At 37.1% G+C, this 12,121-nt stretch overlaps 1 protein-coding gene across 2 annotated transcripts in view; it reads left to right on the top strand.

Annotated features, from left to right (window-relative positions):
* urb1 (URB1 ribosome biogenesis homolog) overlaps window positions 1-12,121 on the top strand; it is a 126,845-nt gene that overhangs the window by 43,597 nt on the left and 71,127 nt on the right. For both annotated transcript variants that reach the window (XM_072260096.1, XM_072260097.1), the window contains exons 15-20: window positions 189-308; window positions 3,364-3,480; window positions 5,272-5,410; window positions 6,482-6,652; window positions 7,612-7,811; window positions 9,342-9,566. In XM_072260096.1, coding sequence (XP_072116197.1) covers window positions 189-308; window positions 3,364-3,480; window positions 5,272-5,410; window positions 6,482-6,652; window positions 7,612-7,811; window positions 9,342-9,566 — 972 coding nt within the window. The remainder of the gene's footprint in view (window positions 1-188; window positions 309-3,363; window positions 3,481-5,271; window positions 5,411-6,481; window positions 6,653-7,611; window positions 7,812-9,341; window positions 9,567-12,121) is intronic.

Here is a 12,121-nt window from a genome sequence, read left to right as displayed (position 1 = left end):
ATTTCTATATCTGCTTTAATCTTCTCATCTGCCACAGTACTCTATTGGTCACACCCTCCACACGAGACTAATTCAAAACCTCCTGAGATGTTACAAAGTTCCAGAGTGTAATGCATTATGGTCTGATTGAGCAGTCTACAGGGGAGCCGTCGAGTTCAGTTGCTGACTTGTGCTATTTTTCTCTGTAGGATATTGCAAACACAGATAAAAATACTGGAGAAAAGTCAGTATTTTATTTGTTGCTTAAAATGTACGTGACCTGTAAGAGCTCTCATCTGAAAACATCAACAAAACAGCTTATAATAAAGGTGAGTTGATGGTGTTGTAACTGTTGCTTAGATCTGATAATTCAAAGGAAAATTAGGTACATCATATCAGTTTTCAGACCACGACTGTGAAAAGATCAAAAGCTAAAATATTGGTGAAACTGAAATAAAAATAGAAAATGTCAGGAACACTTGGCTAGTCAGGGGGCATCTGTAGAGAAAGAAATGGCTAGCATTTTAAGTAAGTAACCATTCATCATAACTGCTTGGCAGTATGAAACATTAACTCATTCCAAGTGTGTTGTCTGCTAGTTCAAATTTTTTCCAGCATTTACTGTACTTTTGAATTCATAATTGGTTCATGATTTGATCTAATGTAATATTTTGGGATCACGCTGAATGGATGATAGCTTGCAAAGGCATCAGCAGTTCTCACTAGAACATTAAGCTTGAGCATTTACAGACATTACTACTTGGTACAATAATTCTGGTTTCTAAATCTAGCATAGGCCCTGGACATAAATGCTTTATCTATTAGCTATTTCAGTGTTATAAACATCTGTTAAGACCATAGACATCAGAGCAGAATTAGGCCATTCAGCCCGTTTAGTCTTCTCCGCCATTCCATCCTGGCTGATTTGTTATCCCTCTGAATCCCATTCTCCTGCCTTCTCCCCCTAACCTTTGGTATCCTGACTAATCAAGAAGCTATCAACCTCTGCTTTAAATATACCCAGTGATTTGGCCTCCAAGCCATCTGTGGCGATGAATTCCACAGATTCACTGCAATCTGGCTAACGAAATTCCTGTTCTAAAGGTACATCCCTTTATTCTGAGGCTGTGCCCTCAGGTCCTAGACTCACCCAATATAGGAAACATCTTCCCCACATCCACTCTATCCAGGCTGTTCAGTATTCAATTAAATAAGACTCCTCCCGCCCCCCCCCCCCCCATTTTTCTTAAATCCAGCAAATACAGGCCCAGAACCAGTAAACACTCACCATACATTAAACCTTTCATTTCCAGAATCATTCTCATGATCCTTCTCTGGGCGTGCTCTAATGCCAGCAGGGGCCCTAAGGTGCTCACAATACTCTGAGTGTGGTCTGACCAAAGCTTTAATACCTCAGCATTACATCCTTGCTCTTATATTCTAGTCCTCTCAAAACAAATTATAAGATTGCATTTGCCTTCCTTATCACAGACTTAACAAGAAAGTTAATCTTTAGGAAATCTGTGTAAGTCCTTCTGCAGACTACCTGCTTCTTCAACGCTATCTACCTCTCCACCTATCTTTGTTTTGTCCACAAACTTGGCCAGAAAGCCATCAATTCCATCATCCAAATCATTGACTTATAACGTGAAAAGAAGCAATCCTAACACTGACCCCTGTGGAATATCACTAGTAACTAGCAGCCAACCAGAAAAGGCCTCCTTTTATTCCTACTCTTTGCCTCCTGCCAATCAGTTGATCTTCTATCTATGCTAGTATCTTCCCTGTAATACCATGGGCTCTTATTAAGCAGCTTCTCATGTGTAGCATCTTGTCAAAGGCCTTCTGAAAATCCAAGTAAAGAACATTCATTGACACTCCTTTGTCTGTCCTACCTGTTATTTCTTCAAAGAATTCCAACAGGTTTGTCAGGCAAGATTTCCCCTTAAGGAATCCATGCTGACTTTGGCCAGTTTTATCATGTACCTCCAAGTACCTTGAAACGTCATCTTTAGTAATGGCTCCAACATCTTCACAACCATTGAAGTCTGGACTCTAATTTCCTTTCTTCTGGTTCCCTCATTTCTTAACGTGCAGAATGAGATTTGCAGTTTTCCAGTCCTCCGGAACCATTCCAGAATCTCTTGATTCTTGAAAGATCATGCGAATGCCTCCACAATTTCTTTAACTATCTCTTTCAGAACCCTGGGGTGTAGTCCATCTGGTCCAAATGAAGTATCTACCTTCAAATCTTGAATATCTTCTCCTTATTAATAGCAACCTCTATATAAATTCTTCATGGTGTTCTATAAAATAACTCAAATATTCACACAAACAAAATCTCAGCTGACTAGCACAGTTTGCACTTGACACTGGCACAGAGATCTCCTTTGAGAATAGTAAATAAAAAAAAGAGATGGAATCACTGTTATTATTTTTGTGTGTGGATACACAAGTACCCTGCACAGCTTGGCCCTGCAGTGCCTGATTTATTTATAGTGTTCTTGGTCTGAAATCTGGAACACTCACTGCACTAAAAAAAGCCATCTGCCCAGGCTGCACACTACTATGCAGGAACATCATGCGAGCCCCTGCCCTCCACTGGCAAGGAATAGCTCGTAGCCCAGTTATGCAAGGGAGGGCTGGTGTCGAACAAGCTGGGATGAGCACTGCAGCCTCTCTGCACTGAGATGGGGAGCACAGAACTGCACCCTGGCCAGGACCATTGCTGACAACTGACAGCACATGCTTTGTTTTGACAGATTTCTGAGAGACTATGGTCTGTTGTCACCACCTGTTGGGTGATAATGGATGCTGCTGTCTTGTTCAGCTTCTTGAAAATGTTGAACAAAGAAATTGCATAGAAATAATCAATTGTATCATTGCATGGTACGCTGTATTGATTTAATGTCTCTTCAGAACAAGATAAATGAAAATGTTTACAGTAACTAGTAAAAGCATAATATTAAATATAGATTGTGTTCAATTATAGTGGATGTAAAATAAAGGAATATCCTCTTTTAACATGGCTATGAGCACAAAAACTATTAATACTGTATAACAAAATACTATATATTTTTCACCATGTGATAGTCCTTTTATCTTTCAAAGGAAGACCTGTTGAATGTAGTATTGCTCATTTTCTTTAAATACTTAGGACATGCACATTTGTTGCTGAACTTGCAACTTGAGAATCAAGATGTGAATAAATATTATCCACTAGTCAAATATAATTACCAAAAAATATATTCTATCACTGTTACTGAGATGATTTGAATATTCTGGTGTTAAATTTAACTTCAACAATAGCAGTGACTCCAATACCCCCTTTTGTATTACGATTTCCTCAATATGTTTCTTTGAAAAAATATTATTCCGACCTAGGTATTACGGGACACTGGAATTTTTGAATATACTTGGAATGAATTAGAATTGTGGATGAAAGGCCTTAATTCTGTTTCACAATCAGAACAAGAAATTGTCATTCTGTTTCTTGAAAGAGTAAGTATAATTTAAATGATGTTCACCAGTCCTGTGCTCTTAGTTTACAATGGAGGGTATTTATTTTGCAAGCTCTTAGTCCAATTCCTTTTAGTAATCAGTTTAAATCAACAATTTCTTACTGAGAAAGATGTGTTTAGTCATTTGATTGATGGGTATTTTGTTTTAAAACTTAATGCTCAAGATCTGCGATAGTTGGATCAGTTTTTCTGAAAATTTCATTGTGTCTGCGTTGGCTCCTATGATGCTTCTGCCATGTATGTTATGTGGATCATATTCCACTCAGTGATCTTCTATCTATGCTCTTCTCTTTGGAATCTATATTACCGGAATTTTCATTGAAAAGCGATACTTTACTATTGTTCCATTAATAAATGTGGCAACTTAATCGGATTGTAGCTAGTGGGAGTTATTTGAAATGAACTGTTGTTGGTTAGCATGTAATGAAAGCAGATCTAAAATCAAAGTTGATGTATCCAGTTCCTGCAAGTTAATGTTTCTGTCCTGCTTTGAGTAAACTGAAAGCTAGGGCGCAGCTGGGGGTGCATAATCCCAAATCAACAACCTACATCGCTGATTCACTTTTTATATGGTCAGTCTTGATTTGATTCCTTAAAAAATGTTGCCCTAAAGTTACATACTGTCAATATTGTTAAAAGTAATAGATATGTAACAATTTTCTGCATTCACTGGTCCTCTACTGTGCTTTGTGCTAGCTGAGATGACACCGTAACTAATTTTATCTCCGCAGTTAGATCTATGTTGCAAAGGGAATTGTTTGCTTTGCTTTGACTAGCAACCAGCTAGTTTTATAATCAGGAATACCCATACTCTTGTGCTAAGATCAGAAATTGATCAAAGCACAGAGTTGCCTGTGAAATCTGGATGCTAATGCAATAGTCTTATAGTATCATTGTACAGGTGCTTGCTTAACATCATGAGACGAGCAACATTTAACAGCATTAGATCAACTCGATCTAACAAATTCATCAGTTCCTCTGACATTGTTTTAATTGTTCATTCATGGGATATGAGATTTAAAGTACAAAACTTCGAAGTACATTTATTATCAAAGCATGTATACAATACACAGCCTTGGGATTCGCCTCCTTACAGGCAGACACAAGAAAAGGAAACCCAGTAGAACCCATTAAAAAAGACCATCATACACCCAATGTGCAGAAAAAAATCATGCAAGTAATAAACATAAGCAAATAATATTCAGAACTGAAGTTCACAAATGTGAGTTCACAGCCACAAAGTCAGTCACAGTCACAGCCAATTCAGAAGCCCATTAGTTGCAGCCTCAGTTCATCGCAGAGACAAGTAAACCTTGCAGAACAGTGAGCTGAACAGCAGCCCATCCCTCACCTCCAGCCCCGACACCCTGATCTTTACAAGCTGGCCCAGCATTTAAATTGGCCAAACAGCTCATCGTCGTTCCTCACTCTTGGATTCAGGCCCTGTCGCTTCGATACATTCTCGAGCCGGAGACCTGCCGCCTCAATTTGGCCTGCACCCGAACTTTCCAATCAGGCCTGGCACTTATATCAGTCAAACGTCGGCTTAATTATCATTACAGGGCTAGCATTTATTCATTCCTAATTGCTGTTAGGAAGTTCTACCACCACATTCAGTACCTACAGTTCTTGTGGTAAAGGTAGCTTCATTCTGAGCTGCAGGAGCCTTAAGTTGAAAATAAACAATTTTCAGTTGTCTTTGATTTAAAATTTGTAGTATCTATCGTGATTGCTTAACTCTACAGCTTTCAATCTGTTCTTTCCTTTGTAGGTTTTGATAAAGTTAATACAAAACCCACATCCTTACACTGACCAGATTTCAGAAGCAATACAAGAAGCAATTACACTGCAAGCACAGCTTGATGGGCAGGACTTGGATGCTGTTAGTTTGCCCATTTCAAATATTGATGGTGAGCAGGAAAAAAACTCTGAATTCTTCTGCAATCAGTTTCTAAATATGGTCAGCAAATGAAAAAGTAAAAAACTGATTCACTCTCCAATTAAATGTTCCAAATAATATTGTCAGTCACAGTAAGATAAAGTATGTGATTGAGAGGTGCCCTGCAGTAAGTTGTTCTGATTTTTCATTTTATGCTGCACTCCAGAACCATATATTGAGATATTTAAAACATTCAAATCATTTCTGGCTAACAACTTAATACTATGGAAATTTTAAGCATTTTTGCCAAATTTTTTTGTTTATTACAAGTATGCATGGTACATTATAGCGAACAATCCTGGTTGTTGTAGTTAAATATTTATACACATTAAGACTGATAGTCATCCTTGTTAGTGAAACATACCTCAACATTGTACTCAAAGGACAAATACAGCATGCCTAGATTAGAGCTTTTACTCTCATCCCAGCAATGAGCTTAACTCAGACTGCAGAAGACAGTGATTCCTTTTTTGATGGTTTGACATTTTTCTACCACGGCTTTCAGGGGCTTCTCATGGTAATCCTGTGAAAAGGATCAATCCTCTACTGTGGGCCCATATTTAGCAGCAATTGGAGCACAGTTAGTCCAGAAATGCACAGAAAAACCCACTGGCTTTCCAAAACACAAGAGATTTATTGTATTTTGTGACACTCATCAATTTTGGGAGATGAAAAGGTCAAGTGCAATAGAACGTGATGACCTTGAGTTCCATTGAGGCCAAATGCAACTCAGCTGCAAGTATCAGATGTAAATTGGGTTAGGTAACAAAAATAAGTGTTTTAATTGTCTTGGAACAGGGTCAGATTAACTATGGCCTGTCAATTTTACATGTAGTCCAAATTTTACACTGGAGCAAACTTCAAGCACACTAACAGTCCCTCTACCAACTGAAGTAATCTCAACGGAACAATTAATTTGTGAACTAAAACATTATTTTGTTAATGCACAAACTCCATTTGAAACTATGTAAACCAGGAATTTATTTATTTTAACTAATTAGTTTCACTTTGTATGTAATGATTCTCTGTACTTTCTCTTTAGATGTGCTGGATATGGTGGACATTATTATGGACAGTAGTGAAGGTCTGAATGATGAGGATGGGTTTACTTTAAGTGAGGATGTGATTACACAGACATTTCCTTTCAGTGCAGTGGTCACAGCTGCTTTGGAAGCCAGGAACAAAATGGTCTTGGGAAACAGTAATGGAGCAGGTGACTTTCTAAATAATCTTTCAAAGAACTTTTTGCCTCTGAATGTTAGAGGTAATTATGAAGAGTAGCTTCATTACTCGTAACACTATCACTTCAATCTTGATGTTTTTTTCAAAATTTTGCATTTCACTTTAAACAGGATATATTAATCAAACCACTTAATGCAGAAACCTCAATTCAAATATCTAGGAATACAGTTGGCATCGGTCTATCATGTGAAAGCTGACTATTGTAACAATTTTGTCTTTCTCTTTTATGTTCTGTTTTCTTCAATCCACATTTTATTTAGAACAGTTGTTATTGCATTGGTCCATTCATCTGCAATTGTCAACATCTTTTGAAAGTCCAATAAGTTCTGTGTTAGTCCCACTTGATTTATATGGTGTTGCCAAACATTCAACAAATGTGTTGAAGCTGATTTCACCAGATAATCTGATCCTTCCACAAATGAAGGCAGCCAAGAAATCTTAATAACATATGTATACTTCAAGTTTAGATCTGTGCTAATCTGATACCTTGAACTTATTGGTTTATCTTGCTTGCTTAATTATTGCCTATTACGCCACTGGTGTTTAGGGCTGCAATGAAGGTCCCCCATCTCTGTCTGTCCTTGGCCATTCAGCTGTAGAGGAATTCTTTATTGCTGTTTCCATAACAGTTTCACCAGTAAGGGTTGTTGGCTCTGAACTGAACCCCCAAACCTGGAGGACCAGTGGACCGCTATTAGTCTGGCTTCTACCCTTTGACAGTTTGGCATGGGTGACCCTACCAATTGCCAAAGAATAGAACCCTGACTCCAGCCATCATTGCTCTCCAGGTCACTGAGGCACACAAGCCTCCAAACCACGGCAAGGTTGTGGTCCTCTTGGAGAATTGGTTTAACTTGAATCTCACATAATTGCAACTGAAAGATGATGTGCTTCATTTGGTAATTTCTACATTATTTTGTGCTGTTTCAGATGCTGTTTTACAGTACCTTATTGCTACTCTTACTGATGTTCTACATGTGCAACAAGATCCCTTGGCTTTGTGTCTAGTATTACAGATGTATGACAAAGAACTGAATTCATTTACTGAAAATCAAAGTTTAGTCAAAAATATTTTGCAGTTTTATTCTTATTACAATCTTTGGATCCCACAGCAAGCTAAGGAGACACTGGTAAGAAATTAAATTTCCAGCTATAGTTTCACTCCCACAGCATAGATTGACAATGTTTTCAGCATTATGTACTCTATAGTTTTAAATTTCTCCTCCTTTTGGAGGCTTATAGAACAATGTCTAATATAGCATTTATATAGATTATATTTTTATTTGCACTACACAACCAACAGTTTCAGTGGACAACTTTTTTTTTGCTATTTAAGTTAATTGTAGCATCTCCGACACAATTGTAGTGCCCTTACCTGATCTCTCGAATGTGAAGTAGGGAAATTTGCTCAATGTATTGATCAGCATTTATCCTTTAACCAGCATCACCAAAAAGCAAATGTCCAATTATTTATTTCTGTTATCATTCATATGTTACAACAGTGACTACACTTTTTAAAAAAAAATATCCTTGATAAAACTTGGGATATCAATGAAACATGCAGTACCTTTTATGAACTTAGTGCAAACTGCAGAGCATGTTTTTATTGTTATACAAGCATTTTGATAAATTATGTTGTACAATGTGGGAACAAGATCATTAAGCATCCTTTGAGTTTTATTGTTTTTCGGTTTCCGGAAATCAAAAATCTACTTTTAAAAACTTAAGCATACAAGAAGTAGTTTTCATAATACTAGACATCTTAATGCTTTTTCCAAACATTATAAGACTTACAGTTACAAAAATACCACTCATCTGATAATGGAGTAAAAATTCAAAGATGACTTGTTTCGATCAAAATGTATAAATTCCAAAATGGACCAATCCAGCTGCACAAAATTATTTCAAACTTGAGACTAGCTGGAAATTTTCATGTTCGACTGCATTATTTGGACTTGTCCAGAATCACTGACTACATTTCCTGCAAAACCACGTTTATCCAGATCCAATGCAGGAACCTTTCTCACTGGCATTCTGTACCCTGGAATCCATTGGAAGTGAAGGGCCTTAAGTAATCCAGTGTGGTGATCACTGTTGAGGATTTAACATGGCAAACCAGGGAGCAAAACTTTGTATATGTCAATTCACAAGGCAATGTCTCTGGCATTAAAATCTATCAGGTTGAATTAAAGTATTAAGAAAAAAGAGAATAAAAGTTTGAAAAATGAAAAATAACATTAATACAAAATACATAAAGCATATTTATATTTATTTTTATGTTTCAAAATTAAACATGAACTTACTAACCTTCCCCTTTGCATCCTAGATCTGAGTCATACAAAACTCCATTGAAATTATTTCAAGCAGTAAGCAAGCAAAGGCCTTTTAACATTAGGTCTAGTAGTAAATGAAATTTACACGCATGAGAGGTCCATGTCTTCTTTCATTCTGGGTGGCTGAACACTGGCAGTTCTGATGAGAACTGCCAGCCATAGCAAGTACGATTTTGCTTATTGCACAGAGCCAGCCAAAACTAATTTGAGCTTTCTCATCAATGAAGGTGAATTTCCCAGATGTTAAATTAAAATACTGCCATTGCATTAGGCAAATTGAGTATAACAAATGGTAAAACATCTTTTTTTTCTGAAACTTGTCCACAGTTTGAACAATTTGGTACGGAAAGTACACATTCTCTTCCATTGAAGGAAACTTCCTTCTGCAGTCTCCTGATGAGAGCATATGAAATGGGGGTCAGCATCCTCCTCAGTGATGATGTTAAAGGGAATTTGAAACAGGCAGTCGCACAATTGCACCTGTGTGAGCTCGTTCTGGCTGTGAAGCAAGTGATGCTGTATACCCGAATGTCTGTGGCAAACTTTAACAAAGTAAGTATAATTGTTTACTTATTAATACCTGACAACTATGAAACATTTATAATTAAATAATAGTTGGTGGTCACTTGTTACGTTAGATAACATTTCACCAAGATGTTACACACCATATCATTGTATTTTAAAGTAAATTATTAGGATTATTAAACAAATCTATTGTCAGATTACTGTTTGAAATCTGAAATTTAAACAAAAAGTTTTATTAAGAAGATCTATTTACTTAAGAGAAAATTTAGAAGTTTCTGGGTGCAATTGAAGCACAACAGCATGCTGTAATCTTTCACCATTTAAGTAATAATCTGATAACCTTGCATTAACAAATATTCTACTCCATCTGCAGACCTTTGCCCATGCACTTAACGTATCTAATCTCTCTGCAGACTCTCATTTCCTCCGCACAATCTGCTTTTCCAATCAATTTAGTGTCATCAGCAATCTTAGATACAATACACTCAGCTCCTCTTCCAAATTGCTAATGTAAATTGTGATCAGTTATGGGTGTAATACCAACCAGTTTGGCTCTCCAAACAACTGGAGAAACAAATATTTATCCCAACTCTCTGCCTTCTATTAATCAATTCTCTTTCCATGCCAATACATTTTCCTCAACTCTATGCATCCTTATATTATGGATAAATATTTTATACGGCACCTTATCGAACACCTTCGGGAAATCCAAGTACTCAACATCTACCTGGTCTCATCTATCCACAGTGTTCATTATATCCTCAAAGAGCTCCAGCAAAGTTACCAAACAGAAATCACTCTTCATTCTGTGTCTGCCTGATGGAGCCACTTCTATCCAGATGTCTTGCTATTTTTTCCTTAACTTCAAGCATTTTCCCAACTACAACTGTTAAGTTAACCGGCCTGTAGTTACCTGTCTTTTGCCTACGTCCTTTTTGAAGCAATATTCTAACATTCACTTTAGTTTCTGCTATTTCTTTCAGTACCCTAGGATCCATCACATCAGGAACAGGGGACTTGTGGACTAGTTTGCTCATTGCTACATCTTTAGTGACAACAATTGTGTTGAGGTCCTCACCTCCCATCACATCCATAACATCTATCTTTGGCATGTTAGAGGTGTCCTCCACAATGAAGCCCAACACAAGATGGTTGTTCAAGGCCTCAGCCATTTTCATATTACCCAATATTAGTCCCCCCTTCTCACCTTTTGAAGGACTTATGTTTACTTTCTCCCCCTTTTCCACTTTATATATAATTTTAAAATTTTACTATCGTTTTAATATTTTGTGCTAATTAACTTTTATAACCTTTCCTTATTTCTAGCTTAGTGATTCCTTGTTTCTTTTTAAACTTTTCTCAATCTTCCTGTTTCCCACTCTCAGTACGTTTATATTTATGACCTTTTTGTTTAATGCTTTTTTTTGTTATTTCTAAAGCTGGCTCTCCCCACCCTTGCTTTTAATTGGACCGTACCTTTGATGAGCATCATGAAAAATCTCTGAAAGTCTTCCACTGTTCCTCAATTGCCCCACCATACAGCCTGTGTTCCTAGTCTATCCTGGCCAGCTTCTCCTTCATCCCATTGCAGTCTCCTTCGTTTAGGCTTGATACACTGGTTTTAGATCAAACTATGACACCCTCTTCTTGTATGAGAAAGCTAATAGCTAATGAAATATTTTGGAATACCCCTAAACTATATGATACATAATAGAATTTTAATTAATTTATTTATGTTAACCAAAGTATTTTACATTGTATTGTACAACTGAGATATCCAATTTAAATAAAACTTAAGTAGTTTTTGCAGACAGACATATGGGGCAGCAAGTCACACACCTTTAGACTGTGAGATGCTTTGCAGATGCATTGAACAATTGAAAAATACAAAAGCAAAAGTAGGCTGATCTATCTCAATCTCATGTCTCACTTTCTCCCTGTGCACCCCCCCCCCCGCAAAATAGCTTTTTCTGTCTAGAAATATACAGTGCCTATAAAAAGTATTCCCCCTTGGAAATTTTCATGTTTTATTGTTTTACAAGATTGAATTACAGTGGATTTAATTTGGCTTTATTTGCAACTAATGAACAGAAAAAGACTCATGTCAAAGTGAAAACAGGTCTCTACAAAGTGATCTAAATGAATTACAAATCTAAAACACAAAATAATTGATTGCATAAGTATTCACCCCCTTTAATGAGACACCAGATCATCACTGGTGCAGCCAATTGCTTTTAAAAGTCACATAATTAGTTAAGTGGAGATCACTTTGGTGCAGACAAGTTGTTTCAATTGATTGTAGTGAAAATACACCTGTATCTGGAAGGTCCAACTGCTGGTGAGTCAATACCCTGGCAAAAACTACACCCTGAAGGCAAAAGAACACCCCAAGCAAATCCACAAAAACATTATTGAAAAGCACGTCAGGAGATGGATACAAGAACATTTCCAAGTCATTGAATATTCCTTGGAGTGGAGTTAGGCCAATCACCAAGAAACGGAAAGAATATGCCGCGGCTGCAAATCTGCCTAGAGCAGGCCGTGCTCAAAAACTGAGTGACCGTGCAAGAAGGGGACTAGTG

Source organism: Mobula birostris, chromosome 6 (assembly GCF_030028105.1).
Source record: "Mobula birostris isolate sMobBir1 chromosome 6, sMobBir1.hap1, whole genome shotgun sequence".
Lineage (NCBI taxonomy): Eukaryota > Metazoa > Chordata > Chondrichthyes > Myliobatiformes > Myliobatidae > Mobula > Mobula birostris.
Note: the sequence above shows the minus strand (reverse complement) of the source record. Positions and strands in the feature narration are given on the sequence as shown.